The sequence below is a fragment of the Balaenoptera borealis genome (genome assembly GCF_965194805.1).
Source record: "Balaenoptera borealis genome assembly, chromosome: 16".
NCBI classification, from domain to species: domain Eukaryota; kingdom Metazoa; phylum Chordata; class Mammalia; order Artiodactyla; family Balaenopteridae; genus Balaenoptera; species Balaenoptera borealis.
This window is the reverse complement of record NC_138872.1, coordinates 73372856-73389273: the sequence shown is the minus strand read 5'-3', so window position 1 is coordinate 73389273 and position 16418 is coordinate 73372856. Positions and strand designations below refer to the sequence as shown.

Below are 16418 nucleotides of genomic sequence, written 5' to 3'. Positions count from 1 at the left end.
CCTGCCTGAAATCAAGACTTGGGGGACATGCAGGACCAAGGAGGTGCTGTCCAAAGTCTTCCTCTTCCTCGTGGCTTCCCCTCCCAGGGGCGCTGGGGCAGACTCCCCTCACTCACAGCACCCACTCCAGGGCCCGCACGGGAGGGAGGGAGGCCGTGGGGAAGGTGGAGAGCAGATCACCCTCCACCCAAGCGTAACTCACGAGCCCACCTCCCTCAGCTTTGCTCAGCTCCCGCCCCTCCCCAGATTCCAGGCCATTCCTCCCTCCAAGCCAGACTGGATACGAGGCTTCTCCCCTTCCTTCAGCTCCTCCTGAGAGCTGAACGAGCAGCCCCCTGCCTGTCCTACCGGACAGAGACCCCACCGCAAGGCTTCTCCCAGCCCTGAGCAGCCCCACTCACCAGCCAGAAGCAGCACAACTCCAAAGGCCATCCCCGGGCAGCGCATCAGAGAAAAAGAGGCCCGGGCACCAGAGCACTGAAGGCTGCTCCGAGTCTCGGGGGGAGTTAAAATAATGACTCAGGGCTTGACGTGGCAGGAGGAAGGCTCAGTGAGGAAGTACTTGGTTAATTATAGAAAGTCAGGGGCCCGAGGCTAAAGGCACCTTGGTGAAAAGCCCCCATACTCTCCCACCACCACCACCTCCGGGGGTCTGGCTTCCTTCTCCAGGGCCTGGCTATCCCAGAAGACCACCGTCCCCCAGCCCTTGAGATCTACTTGATGCCCAGGGTCCTGGTAGCTCTCTGGGGCCTCAGGAATCAGGCTGCATATGAGAGGAAGGGGCAGGACAGAGAGGTGGAGAGGCCCCACTGCATGGACATGAGCCTGGAGAAGAGCACACCACTGCCTCAGAGGGCACTTGTGGGGGGCAGGGCATGGGTGAGGGTGCTGTTTAAAGAGTGGACAACCAAACTGGTAAATTCATACACTGAACTTACCAGTCAGCAATAAAAGAGAACAGACTACAGATATGGGTAACAACATGGATGAATTTCAACTTTGTCATAAGTGAAAGACGCCAGGCACCAGATTGCATAATATATGAGTCCTTTCATATGAACAGGTGAAATTAATCTGCGAAGCTAGAAATCAGAAGAGTGATGGCCTCTGGCAGGGAGGGAACTTGTAAAGTGTTAAATTTAAAATTAGACACACTTAATATTTTAACACTTGTTAAATCGGGGAAGGGTAAATAAATGGGTGGTTGTTATTTATTCTGATAATTTTCTCTCTGTGTGTGTGTGTGTGTGTGTGCGTGTGTTTTAACTGAAGTATAGTTGATTTACAATGTTGTGTTAGTTTCAGATGTACAGCAAAGTGATTCAGTTATACATATACATATATTTTTTCAGATTCTTTTCCCTTATAGGTTATTACAAAATATTGGCTATAGTTCCCTGTGCTATACAGTAGGTCCTTGTTGCTTATCTATTTTATATATAGTAGGGTGTATATGTTAATCCCAAACTCCTAATTTATCACTTTCCCCCCTTTCCCCTTTGGTAGCCATATCTGTGTGTTTTAAATATTCCACAGTTATGCATAAATGAATGTCTCTCAAATGCATGAGAAAAGGTCCAATGTATAAAAGCCGAGGAATAGACTTAGAAGGCTAAAATTTGTGACAAATATCCCTAACTATGGCACACTATGTTAAATATATATGTGACAGGCATTTGAAACACTTAAAATGTAGATTAAATGTCAAGCACAGTGGTCCCCCCTCACCCTTGGTTTCGATTTCCACGAAAATATGAAATAAAAAATTTCAGAAATAAACAATTCATACGTTTTAAATTGTGCACCTTTCTGGGTAACGTGACGGGCTCTCCCACCATCTACTCCAGCCCACACAGGACGTGAAGCATCGCTTTGTCCAGTGTATCTCGCCCGTTAGTCACTTAGTAGCCGGCTCAGTTATCAGGTTGACCGTTGAGGTATTCCAGTGCTTGTGTTCAAGTGACCTTTATTTTACTTAATAATGGCCCCAGTGCAAGAGCAGTGACACTGGCAATTCAGATGTGCCAAAGGGAAGCTGTAAAGCGCTTCCTTTAAGTGAAAAGGTGAAAGTTGTCGACTGACTAAGGAAAGAAAAAAAAATCATATGCTGAGGCTGCTAAGATCTACAATAAGAACGGGTCTTCTACCTGTGAAACTGTGAAGAAGGAAAAAGAAATTTGTGTTAGTTTTGCTGTTGTACCTCCAACTGCAAAAGTTATGGCCACAGGGTGTGATAAGTGCTTAGTTAGGATGGAAAAGGCATTTACGTTTTTTTCCAGTTATACTTTCTTTATAAAAGCTAGGTTTCAAATAAAATGACTCTGAAGGGCTTAAAGGTAAGAAATTGGTAAATGCAAACGAAGAATGTAAGTTCTGCTACTCTAAGACAAAGCATTAAAATGTTACAAAAATAATCATGAAGATGAAAAGTATAAGCCACAATAAAGAGATTACATTCATTTTTGTGGGATAAATTACATCACAGCAAACATTAATCACTGGGGAAAAAAGGCATTAAATTTTAATAATAAGATTCTGAGAGAGAGACCACATTCACATAACTTTTATAACAGTAAACTGTTAAGATTGTTCCATTTTATTATTAGTTACTGTTGTTAATCTCTCTTTTTTGATGGCAATAAAATATGATATTTCATTTACATTGCATGATAAATGGTTAACATCCTTAGTCATAAATGAGTTCTTAGAAACCAGTAACAAACACATTGATATTCCAAATGAAATAACACAAGTGACTAGTGAGGATTAGCATACATGAAGATGACTGAGCTGAACAATAACAGAAGAAAAGCAATTTCTTTGTAACATCATATTACCAAAGATTAAAAATCTAACATTTTGTACAGTTTTAGGAAACAGACCCACATAAACTCTGGGGGACAATATTGATGAGGTCCCGTCTATATAGTAGGGAGAAATGTTGTTAATCTCTTACTGGGCCTAATTTATAAATTAAACTTTATCATACTTATGTGAGTATAGGAAAAAACATATATATATAGGGCTCAGAACCATCTGAGGTTTCAGGCATCCACTGGGGGTCTTGGAAAACATCCCCCACAGATACAGGGACTCCTGTATAGACAATACGAAATAGTTTTCTAAACAAAAATTTTAGCTTCATTTATTTGAGCTGACATTTAACAGACAGAAGAAATTAGACTCTGAGAAGGGCATTTGGTGATACCCAGTAGGGAATGTGGCTGAAGATTGTGATTGCTGACTTTGAGGCTAACTTACCTATTTCCTGCAAAGACTGTCAAGACCAAGTTGAGCAATAGCTTTCTTCCTCTTGTGCTAAGGGGTCAGTAGCAAAGAGTACCCCGTCATCAGTTCTGTGCATCTGGGAACTTCTCTCTGTGTTTGGAACCACAAAGATGATTTTTTGACGATTCTCCTTAATACAAAAATTTAAAGCTCTCTTCATTTTCTCCATCTTCACCACACCTCATCTTTTAGAAACACTCTTGAATGATATCACATTTTATATGTAATCTTTACTTTTGGACTTCTCTTCACAAGCAAGGCTTGAAGCTAACTAACTTTTGGCTGTTTCAGCAACTGTAAAATTTCCAACTTTGCCTCAGTTGTATTATCACTTGTATCCACAAAAGTTTTTTGTTTTCCACTCATTTTTGAAGAACACTAAGGACGAATGGCAAAAACATATTCAAATATTTGTGAAAACCACGTGTTGCCGTGAGAGTGTCTTTCTGCCAGGCCGGATGCTGAAGATGACAAGATAGTGAGAGATAAAGATAATTATGTTAATGAGGCAACTTTTGGAAAGCAGCTAAATATGGGGGCTGGTGGCCAGGAGAGCCAACCACATGATTAGGGGTTTGGCACTTTCAACCCCACCCTTCAACCTCTTGAGGGGGGAGAAGGGCTGGAGATTGAGTCCAATCACTAATGGCCATAATTTAATCAATCATGGTTACCAAGGGGGAAAGGGGGGAATGGGATGAATTGGGAAATTGGGATTGACATATATACACTATTGATACTATGTATAAAATAGATAACAAATGAGAACCTAAAGTATAGCACAGGGAACTCTGCTCAGTGCTCTGTGGTGACCTAAATGGGAAGGAAATCTTAAAAAGAGGGGAAAATAAATAAATAAATAAATAAATAAGAGGGGACATATGTATATGTATAACTGATTCACTTTGCTGTACAGCAAAAACTAACACAACATTGCAAAGCAACAATACTCCAATAAAAATTAATTTCAAAAATGATGCCTATGTAATTAAGCCTCCATAAAACCCCAAATGGATGGGGTTTGGAGAGCAGAGTGGCCCTTTCAGAAAAGTCATGCCCTTTCCCCACACCTTACACCTCTTCCATCTAGCTGTCTCTGAGTTCTAACCTTTTATAATAAACTGGCAATCTAGTAAGTAAAATGTTTCTCTAGTAAGTAAAATGTTTCTCTGAGTTCTGTGAGCCGTTCTAGCAAATTAATGGAACCAAAGGAAGGGTGTCGTTGAAACCTCCAATCAATAGACAGTCAGAAGCACAGGTGATAACCTGGGCTTGCAATCGGTGTCTGAAGTGGGGGTGGCCGGTCTTGTAGAACTGTGCCCTTAACCTGTGGGATCTGATGCTATCTCCAGATAGATAGTGTCGGAATTGAGTTGAACTGTAGGACACCCAGCTGGTGTCAGAAAATTCCTTGGTGGTGGGGAAAACCCCAAACACAATCCATTGCTTGGAACTGGGATGTTCAGAATCATTAATTGGTGTCAAGAGTAGGGTATGCTAGAAAGGCCCTGGCTCATGGCAACAGGTGGTTTAAGAAGAAAAAGGTAAAAGGGCAGGGAAAGACAAACCCTTGATCCCTGGATGGCATTCATCCTATGAAACTACAACTATGCTGCAATCTGTTACTAAAGGCAAAATTTACCAAATAAAGTTTAGAAATAATAGTAGCCCGACTCCCAGGGAGTTGGCTATTGGATCTATAAGGAAATGCAAAATAATAAGCATGCTAAACATACAGTCCCTTGATGATTATTATCCATAATAGCTAAAATGAAATTAAAAGAAAGTGTGGGTTGGGCCTTGATGCTATACCAACCACAGATTTAGGTGAGTCTGAGCTATGGCCACTAGCTTCAAACACATACCTCAAGGAAAACATTGTGCTGGATATTAAGAACGACAGGCCCGGGGACTTCCCTGGCGGTCCAGTAGCTAAGAGTCCGTGCATTCATTGCAGGGGGCGCAGGCTCGATCCCTGGTTGGGGAACTAAGATCCCATATGCCCCGCGGTATGGTCAAAAAAACCCAAAAAACCAGGCCCCAAATGGAGTCACTTGTGCTAAACCCCACATCAGCAAACAAAGATTTATTACTTAAACTTTACAGTTACAACCTTTTTAAGAATGTAGTTTTAACTGGTCAATCTGGAATTTTCTGGTCAACACCAGCGAGGTAGTCTGTCACAGGAAAGGAAGAAAGATGAGGTAGTCCACTCTCTGCCTATAAAAGCCTTTCATTTTGTATAGCTCCTTAGAGATTTGCTGGATGGAATGATGCCCGATTCATGAATGGTTCAATAAAACCAATTAGATCTTTAAAGTTTATTCAGTTGAATTTTGTTTTTTTGACAGGTTTGGTGGCAGCAGTGGAATCCAAAGCAAACTTCTTGACGTCACTTCGGAACAACGAGAAACACAGGCATGGTACTCCATGACCCCTGTCACTATCCTTCTCACCATTTCCAAGTACCGTGGGTAATTTCCTCTTGGTTTTAAACTCCTCTCTCTTTGTATCAAGCTCCCAATCTAATTGACTTTCCTTTACAGTACAGGTCAGCTTGAGCTGACAGATCGTTCTGTCCAGAGCCCAAGCTCCTAGCCTTTCAGACTGCAATTCCCAGGTTTTGAGTGGAAAAATCAGCCCTTGATTCTGCCCAAAGATCCACATGGGAACTGTTAACAGCAGTGTGGACAGTCCTATTCATTCCTATCCATGTGGAGCCCCCAATCCACAGTCACCATTTGTTGAGCTCTGCTGGTTCAATCCTTTTCCCCAGTACAAAGACAAAGTTCTGTAGGAATTGTTGGAGGTTACTAGCTGCAGAAAAAATTTTTGTTTTAAGTAAAAGGAAAAAAAAAAAATCCTTAAAGTCTCAAGAGCTAAGTGTGCCACCTTCTGGCACACCTGCTTATTTTTGACTAAGAACTACAGTCCTAGAAGCTATAAATATCAACAAAAATGGCAAAAATCTTACTAACTTGTTTTGTGTCCTGAAAGCTTAGCTTGATAAGCATTAGATTGGGGGCCCCAAACATGGCCGTACAGAAATGTGGGTTGCACCTCATTTGCAGCTAGACTTGGCTGGGCAGAAATGTGGGTTAAACTCAAGATATAGAGAACAAATAGTGGTTACCAGTGGGCAGGGGGTGGGGCGGGGAAGGGCAATATAAGGGTGGGGGAGTGGGAGGTACAAACTATTGGGTGTGAGATAGACTACAAGGATGTACTGTACAACACGGGGAATAGAGCCAATATTTTGTAATAACTGTAAGTGGAGTGTAAACCTTTAAAAATTGTATTAAAAAAGTAAGAGTTCCAGGCTTCCCTGGTGGCGCAGTGGTTGAGAATCTGCCTGCTAATGCAGGGAACACGGGTTCGAGCCCTGGTCTGGGAAGATCCCACATGCCACGGAGCAACTAGGCCCGTGAGCCACAACTACTGAGCCTGCGCGTCTGGAGCCTGTGCTCCGCAACAAGAGAGGCCGCGATAGTGAGAGGCCCGCGCACCGCGATGAAGAGTGGCCCCCGCTTGCCGCAGCTAGAGAAAGCCCTTGCACAGAAACGAAGACCCAACACAGCCAAAAATACATACATACATACATAAATAAATAAATAAATAAATAAATAAATAAATAAATAAATAGGGGGGAAAAAAGTAAGAGTTCCTAAATCAAATAAACAGAATGTAATACCTATTTTAACTGGTATGCAGAAGCTCCCAAAAGCCTTTGAAATTCCAAAATAGCTTCACTGAAAGTTTTGTTGCAAAAGACTAATAAAAGATTAAATAAATAAGAGGTACTTAAAACAAAAGACTATGAGAGGGATGCAGCCCCTACTGCTCCCCTTTTTCCTCCTTTAATTTGAGAAACTCATTCTAATCCTTGGGCTGAACTGTCTTTCCACTCTGAAGAGACTACAAGACCATAAACAAAAGTCCACCAAATTAATGGCCTAACAGACACCTCCATATCTACCTTAGAAGAAGGGCTCCCGTATGGGTCCTTCCAGAGTTGACAAGACTGTGAGAAATTTTCTGGTAAACTGCTACATTATTCCCTTAAACAGCCAACAGGGAATTAAAATTAAAATTAATATATTTTTAAAGTAGCTCTAGGGTCAAAAGTTGGCCAGAGGTTGGAAGCTGATATTCAGAGCCTGATAGGAATTTTTTTTAGACCTTCTCCCCTAAAACTAAAATAAAACTATATACCCAGAGGGAGAAAAGCAAATTGGGGATAATGTAGTTGGGTGGGCTGATCAACCTATGATGTCATTTAAGTGGCAACCTAATTCCTTGATGAAGTGAAAGAAACTGTCTTAATCTCACACATCTTTACAAAACCGGAAATGCAGTTCTAGAAAACTTTACCATCCCCAAAACCTCCCTTTTTCACTTTTATTTTTTATTTTATTTTAATTTTGACTGCGCTGCTCAGCTTGCGGAATCTTAGTTCACTGACCAGGGGGATGGAACCTGCGCTCTCAGCAGTGGAAGTGTGGAGTCTTAACCAATGGACCGCCAGGCAATTCCCCCGTTTTCAGTTTTTAAATGCTTACAGATATTGTAAGAGACTGGAACATTGGAGACAGACTTTGTCCTGAACCTAAGAAAAGAAGGAAAATTTAAATAATAATTACTCTAGAACTTTGATAACAGGGAAATATACCCCAAAACTTCTTGGAGAAAACTTGGACAGTTTCTCTGTGCCTTTGTGATATAGATTTTTGACCCCATTTTCTCTAGGACCGGATAGGCAGCTCTTTGAAATGCAAACCGTAGGGAGAAGTTTCTTATCAGAAAGAGAACAAAAAGGGGGAGAGGTAGTACAAAATCTTTTAAGTGTTTCTCTGCAGATACTAGTAGAGGCTTTAGCCATCTGAGCAGTTAAACACCTACTCCATCTGACAGAAAAACAACTTAAATACAACTTGTTTTATAACTAGTATATTTTACATTCTTATACCTGTCTCATGACTAAAATTTTAAAATGAAACTATAAGGTCTCTTTTTGCATGTCTGTGTGTTCATATGCGTGTTTTAGATGTGTGCTATTTTTCACCTCCAGATGGTATTACTAAAATTAATTTGTAAAAGAGCTCTATTTAATTGGTTTAAAAACAAACAAGCACTAACATGAATTTAAATTTAACAGAAACTAACCCAAATGGTTTTCAAGTTCACATGATCCAGGATTAACCTTGAGTAAATAAAAGCTGGTTTATGGTTGTTGGTTTAATTAAAACAAGCATGTCTTTAGAATTATCAACACTGAGTATCATGCAGACATACACCTTTTATTCCACCCGCATTTATTAATCAAAAAAGTTCATGTTATCTCTGTTACGAAATTTGTCAGCAAGAAAAATAACTTGGTATGATAAAATTTTCATAAATAATCTAAACAAATGAACTAAATGGTTGTGAGATAAAAAGTTTCTAGGTGAACTTTTAAAACAGTTTCCCCAAATCATTTGGGCAATCTGAAACCCTAAAGGTATGCTAAGTTAAATTAAATTTAATCATTGAATATCTAAATCATTCTCAAATAAGACAGAATACTGAAACATTGATTACTGAACACACGTTTACATACTTTTGGCTTCATTTTACATAGAATCTAAAGATATTTGGGTTTCTTTTTTTTTTTTTTTAAAGATTGATTGATTGATTGATTGCTATGTTGGGTCTTCGTTTCTGTGCTAAGGCTTTCTCTAGTTGTGGCAAGCGGGGGCCACTCTTCATCGCGGTGCGCGGGCCTCTCACTATCGTGGCCTCTCTTGTTGCGGAGCACAGGCTCCAGACGCGCAGGCTCAGTAGATGTGGCTCACGGGCCTAGTTGCTCCGCGGCATGTGGGATCTTCCCAGACCAGGGCTCGAACCCGTGTTCCCTGCATTAGCAGGCAGATTCTCAACCACTGCGCCACCAGGGAAGCCCTGGGTTTCTTAGTAAACATGTTTGGTGCCATGCTGAGAACTTTTCTATGAGAAAGCACATGTTTCTAGAAATTATAAAAATATTTACAAGTCTGCCAATCCACAAAATACTAATGTAAAAGACAGTTCACAATTGCTTACTTTTTAGTTTTCAGTAAAAATTAAAGATTTGTAGGGTTAACAATTCTAATATATGTGATTAAAGCTAAAAAGAAGTAACAAAGGAAACATCTCTATATGCAAGAAGAGTAGGATGTGTGTTTCTGGTGAAAAAAAAAAAGGTTTATGAAAAAGGAATCTTTGGAAAGGAATTTTTTGTGTGGTCAGGACTGGCTAAGATTGGAATGAATTAAATAAATGCCCAGGTGAGCCTTGCTTCTTCCCCCCGCTACTCCCCTGCCTCCCCCTCCTACTCCTCGGTGACCTCCCCCCACCCCATGCCTACCTCTTCCTCAGATCACCTTCATGGCAACCTTTGACGTCTTCCCCACGGCCATGCTGGGAAACCGGCTGCTTCTTGCAGCCAATGCGAGCAGGTGAGCTGGGCCAGACCCAAGACAGCCCGCAGCCACCTTCTCTAAGACACTTGCCAGCTGGGATCCTCCTCATTTTCCAGTGAGAATAACACCCCCAAGACGAGCAAGACCACCTTCCGGCTGGAGCTCCCGGTGAAGTACGCTGTCTACACCGTGATCAGCAGGTGCCACACCACGACCTCAAAGGGCTCCTCCTCCGTCACTCTGTGGGGCTCGGGGAATTCTCACTCTCTGCAGCAGCTGAATATCTGTGATATTTAAGTTTTATCACCACCCTCTCAATCGGTAGATGACACTGCTAGCAGCACTTACTAATCAATCATCGAGTGCTTATTGTGGGTTATTGATGATAATAGTAATTGTGATATTATTATCATTACATCCTACATTTAACAGAGGCTACAGTTCTCAGAAGCCTTTCTTAAAAGCCTCAAGATTGTCCCGGGTTCCCTAAGACATATGACATGTGACCCTGTTTTCAAGGTTCTTACAGCCTTATTGGGGAGCAAGGTCATCCTGATTCAAGGAAGAATCTCATCAGGGGCCTCCCTGTGGTTCTGTATCCTGAGGCTACCTGAGTTTTCAAGGGGGCGAGGGGACGCTAGGGTCTCCTGTCAGGGGAGGCTTCAGCTAAACATTGACGTGTTCATGGCATTGGGCTTAAGCCTTGGCATCTGGGCAGGACAATTCCTCATCGCAAGGAACAGATTTACAAGCTGCAGGGCTTTTAGAACCACCCCTCCTCCTTTTCCCAGTCTCCTTTGGGAAGGACAGGGGGAAATGACCTGCTGGCTGCAGAGACTGGGGATCAGGGAAAAGCTGGATGAAAGGGAAAGGGCTTAAATGCTGCCCAAGGAGGGGTACACACGGTGTTTGACACTAAGGAGTCAAGCCAAGGGCTTGAGCAGATACCTTCCTTCAACAAATACCTTCCTAGCATCTGCTATGTTCCAGGCACAGTGCTGCGGTTACTTTCCATAAATGCATTTGTCATTCAACAAAGATTTATTGAGCCCCTATTATGTGTAATCAACACCAGACATAAGCCCCTGCCTTTGTGAGATCCACACACTCATGATGTGAAACCGGCCCACATGGCTTAGCCTGGGTACCTTGCCCTGCTAGTTCTGCCCACGGGCCTCCTTGGATTACCTCCTTCTGCCCAGGGTTTCACACTCTCCTTCACACCTGCACACTGGGGGCTCTCAGCAGCCCAGGCAGGTGCCAGCTCGGAGCTTGCTTGCTGGTGTGAGCACTGGGGTTATCACGCCTGCTTGCAGGGGACCCACAAGCAGGACATGCCATGCCTGTGACTCTACAGCTCAGTTGTACTCTGCAGTTGTGACTCTGTGGGTGGAGGCACTCCGAGGGGCCCCCAGGACAAGGCTGGGGTGTTTGGGGAAGCCCCTCACAGAGGAAGGATGAGACTACAGAGTAGGAGTGGGGGTCTAGAATTTGGACAATGCAGGTGAAGGGCAGGCAACCAAGGAGTGGACGGGGCGAGGCAGAAGGGAGACCAGCCACCCGGAGAGGGGCCAGGCTGGCCAGTGGGTCTCCAGATGGGCCCAGGCAGCCTCAGGGGGTGTTCTTACACTGACACCCAGGGATTTTCTTCTCCTTCCTCCCCAACAGGTCGGCTTCTTCAAACGTCAGTACAAGGAAACGATGGAAGGAGCAAACGGACAGACTGCTCCAGAAAATGGGACAGGAGACCCCCAAGTTGCCCAGTAAGAAACTACCTCCTGCTCTCCTTTGGACCTGCTCTCCCCTGAGAGGTTCCCTGGCCTTCTTACTTTCACCCAAGTCAGGCCTGATGGGGAAGAACATTCCATCTGAGGGAGGCCGGCGTCAGGCTGCTTTCTCTCTTTGGGAGGATGCAGTGTGTTTGCACAAAGCACCTAGCCTGGGAAGGGCCATTGGTCTTGTCAAGGCTCCAACTGGAAATCCCAGGACAGGATCCCTGCCTCACCCCCTCCCCGAGAGCTAGACTTGGAATTTCTACCTAGAAATAGATGGACAATGGCCTCAGGCTCCAGTCTCCCTTCATCCACTAACTACCGATGGTCTTCCTAAAATACAGTCCTGAACCAGGCTCTCATCCTCATGCAACTTCAGTGGCTCCCCATTACTCACAGTGTAACTTCTAAACTCTCCAGCCTGATGTCAGGAATCCAATTCCGTTTCCAGAAGGCTGGCTTCGGAGCACACTGCCTGAGATGCTCTGTGCCTCTCTGTCATCTTCATTTCTGTAGAATACCGTCAGTCAGCTCTTAGCTTCATCCAGGCAATCTGAGTTCACATTTCCCAAATTGAATTGGGGATGAAACGTCTGCACATTTGAACTTGTAAACTTGGATTGGTCAGCGTTGCTGGCTGGGAGGGATGAGTTGTCCCCCAGGAAGGGTATTGCCCTGATGCCACTTTGGCTCAACCAGCTCCAGAGTTCCTCAGTGATCAAAAGAGGCTTAGGCCACCTCCATTTTTTTTAAAAAATATTTATTTATTTATTTATTTGGCTGCACTGGGTCTTAGTTGCAGCATGCAGGATCTTTAGTTGTGGCGTGCAGACTCTTAGTTGCGGCATGTGGGATCTAGTTCCCTGACCAGAGATCGAACCTGGGCCCCCTGCGTTGGGAGCGTGGGATCTTAGCCACGGGACCACCAGGGAAGTCCCAGGCCACCTCCATTTTTTAAGGCTCCAACTATAGTAAATAAGAAATGCTGGAACATGGTTATAAAAATTGTGTATTTAAAATGTTTGTATTAACAAATTAACACATTGCTCAAAAGAGACATATGTGTGTTTATTGGGAAATGTGGCAGAGGTGTAAAATTAAGGCCTTTTTTGGATATAAGTCCTGAACAGTGATGCCCGTGGTGTCCCCTAATCATGGCGGACCCTGGCCAACCCTGATGCCTGGCGCCAGGAGAAGACAGTTAAACAGAGTGGGGGTTACAAACATCCCTGATTGGGAGTAACCTGGCCAATTCATCTGCTCACTCCATTTTCAAGGCTGTCACGGATGGGAAGCTTATGGGGATGTGGGGGCGAGGAGACAGAGAGACGAGGAGAAGGGGCAGCTCGCAGTGGCTGCTCTCCCAGCTGGAAAGGTCCCTGGAGTGAATCAACACACAGATGTTTCTTACAAACCCTGGGATGTATTGAAGGAGACATTGTTTGCATACGGTTGGTGACTGGAGAGCACTTTGAAGTCCTCTATCAAGCACCTGCTGGCCACAGAGAGGTCATTCTTATTATTATGCCCCCCGTCTCAGCATAATGCTCGAAGTGGTGCCTGGTGCTGACCTGGGAGTCAACACACAGCAGGCCATTCCCTGCCCTGGAGAGATCCCACTGCTGCCACAACCAACGTGCCTGGGCCACGTGGATGTTTTAGTTAGAAAAGCAGAACGGGAGGCAGTTGACCATGTGATTGGAGGAGAAGCTGGAAAGTGGTCCTTCACCTCCACCCAAAATTATCTCCCCCATCCACCATAGGGTCCAAAACCCTTTAGGATTTGGAAGCTTTGGGATCTCCAGATGGGCCAATTATGATGAATTTGCCTCAAGCCGGGCTCCAATTTAGACTTTATGAGGATTGGGCTTTAGAGGGTTGCTTCTCAAAAGGAGCTCCACGAACCTCTGGCGTCTCCAGTGGTCTCCTAAGTGCTATGTTTTAGAGGAAAAAAAACAAGAAACAGTTTTAAACCCATGCATCTCGCACATTTGAACCTGGTGACTTTCACAGAAATCCTGCTATATTCTTAATAACTGTGCTCCTAAAGCTTGTCCCTGGACTCCAAGGACTGCAGGGGGCTCTTGTGTAACATGCAGGCGATGGGTGCTATTTTTACATAATTTTCCTTCATGTTTTATTGCTTCCCTTCATTATATTTGCATTTTTTCAGGATTATTGTCAAATTGTATTATATCCCTAAATCACAAAATGGATCTATGGTTCAAAAATTATTCATTGAGGCATATATATTGTGATTTAAAAAATAAAACATAATTGTTGCAACTTAGAATAATGTCATCAAAATCAGTACTGAACGAGTTTCTAGTGCACATTGAGTATAGGGATGCATGAATGCTGGGATGAGTGATTATGAGCCAAAAAATTAAAATCTATCTAGAAAATATACCATCTGAAAATTGGATTTTATTGGGTCAGGTATCTGTTTGTTCCTAGGCTGCTGTCCATTATGAAACTTTGTCAAATCGTACCATGAAACTATCAAAGCTTTTGTGTCATTTTCAAACAAAGTATAATGAGCTCTCACATAAAGCAACAGAGGTTTCTTAGAATGACTGCAACATATCACTTTCCCATCTAAAATCAATTAATTTTATCATTGAAGACAGAGAAGACAGAAAAACTCCAGTGGCATAAATCAAAGTTGCTTTGATAGCAAAAACATGTGCAAGTCACATAATTTCCAAGAAGCTTGCGTCTGTGACTCTGGAAGTTGTGGGTTGAGCCTGGCAGCAGAGACAATAGAACAGAGTACCCCTAGGTAATTCTTTCTTTGCTGTTAATTTCCTTTTTTCTGCTCCCTCTTTGCCTTTAAAAACCTTTCCCTTTCTGCAGCTTAATGGAGTTCCTTTCTACTGCTAGTTGAAATGTTTCATAAAGCCAATTAGAACTTTGAATTTAACTCTGTTGAATTTTTATTTAACATATTTGGTGGCAGCGTCGGGATCAGATCCAAAGCCACATCTCATGGCATCTGGATACCGAGAAACACAAGCATGGTACCCCGTAAACTCTTTGAGGTCACGTCACTGTCTTTTTTGCCATTTCTAAGAGTTGTAGGTAAGTTTCTCTCAGTTCTGTGGTCCACTCTCTTTACATCGAGCTCCCCATCTAATCGGCTTTTCCGTCCACAATTCCCCTGTTCTTGAGCGGTTAACCCCAAACTTAATTCTATCCTGAGAGCCACGTGGGAACTGTTAGTGGCAGTGCACAGTTCCCGTCAATGTGGAGACCCAATTTGAAGTCCCCACTTACTGAGGTCTGCTGGTTCAAGCTTCTCCCCAGCCCAAGGTTCCACGGGAGATGCTAGTGGTGTGTGCAGGGTCTTGGGTTGGCCAGTCCGCAGTACCTTCTAAACTCAGCCCTTGATTCTGTCCTCAGATTCCACACTGGGAACTGCTGCCAGTTTAGTCTTCAGTTCCCCATTTGTTTGGAATCCTTTCCCAGATTCCATGTTAGGAACTGCAACTAAAGATCCCGCACACCACAATGAAGATACTGCACGCTGCAACTAAGACCTGGTGCAGCCAAAAACATTTTTTAAAAAAAGAAAGAAAGAAACAATGATCAATCACTATTTTTGATGCATTTGTATAAATAATCAGTTCAAGTTTAATGCAAATAAATTAGTTTTACTGTAATTATCCTTGGAAAAAAGAAAAAAATGGGGGTAACTGAGAAAAAAATTATGTTTGCACCTTTGTAGATATTTTATTCTAGTCTTGTTAATTGTCCTTGAGGTTTTATTAAGTACCTATAAACTGGATTGGATCCTGAATTCTTCTAGTTTCCTCAAATATCTGATTATGACTCTCCAAAATAACATTTCCCATTTTCTCCCACCCTTCTGAGTTGGAATCAGTAAGACCGAAGATTGCTCTTGAATATCTTTGGAAAGGACTATACCAGGTCCTCCTCATGACCCAGGTGGCAGCCAAACTTCAGGGACTCGAGCCTTGGGAATACAGCTAAAGAAGGCTCCACCTGATATCTGTACAAATGCTGGAGTTCTCCAAATCAAATTAACTAGGAAGAGAAGTAGCTGACATTAAGGTAGACTGCTTTCTCCCAAGATGGGAGAAAGTATAAAAATCAAGTATAAAATCAAGACTGTATACTTTAACAAAACATGAAACACTTTCTTCTTCCCTTTTTTCCCTTTACTCTGGTATTGGTCTGGAAAGATAATGCCGTCATCTGTATCTCCCAGGCCATTGCTAAATGGGGGGTAACATTTCAGACTGCTGGATTTGTTATAAAAACTCTGATCTGTCCATTATGCTAGAGACCCCCTGATCCCTTTCCCTGTCTCTGGTTAACAACACAAGCTTGGAGAACTTTGCATCCAGGCTTTATGCAAAGAAAGGGACACAAAACAAGGGTCATAAAAAATAAAAAATTAAATTAAAAACAAAAGGAATAAAACTGCCTGTATTGTCTACATACCCCTAACATTTTGTTGGCCTTCATGACTGTCACATTTCCAGTTCTGAGCCATAGATTCAAATTGAAATTATCAGGAGGCGGTCATGATTCAAAATTAGCTCCCTTTACTAGGTTCCTACTTCCCTGGTTATGCATAAATGCAAATGAGGAGCCTCTCCTTAACTATTGAAAATATTACAGAATCTGCTGTAATAGCAATAGCTGCCCAACAAAAATCCTTATACTCTCTGGCCAAAGTTGTGGAGGTTTTTTTCCCCAAAGTTGTTCTTAATAATAGGATAGCCCTTGATTACCTTTTAGCTGAGGAATGAAGTATGTGTTCCATGGCCAACACCACCTGTTGCACCTGGATTGACACTTCTGGGAAAGTTGCTTCAGCACGGTCATCTTTGACTTATTTGACTTTGATTGGTTTGGGTCTTAGGAACCATAGTCCAAAGTGCACTCCAGACAC

General features: G+C 42.9%; 1 protein-coding gene across 2 annotated transcripts in view; it reads right to left on the bottom strand.

Moving 5' to 3' along the window:
- ITGAD (integrin subunit alpha D) overlaps positions 1 to 4433 on the bottom strand; it is a 29614-nt gene extending 25181 nt beyond the window's left edge. For both annotated transcript variants that reach the window (XM_082358532.1, XM_082358533.1), the window contains exon 1: positions 402 to 4433. In XM_082358532.1, coding sequence (XP_082214658.1) covers positions 402 to 447 — 46 coding nt within the window. In that variant the 5' untranslated portion in view covers positions 448 to 4433. The remainder of the gene's footprint in view (positions 1 to 401) is intronic.
- Positions 4434 to 16418: the final 11985 nt, after the last annotated feature.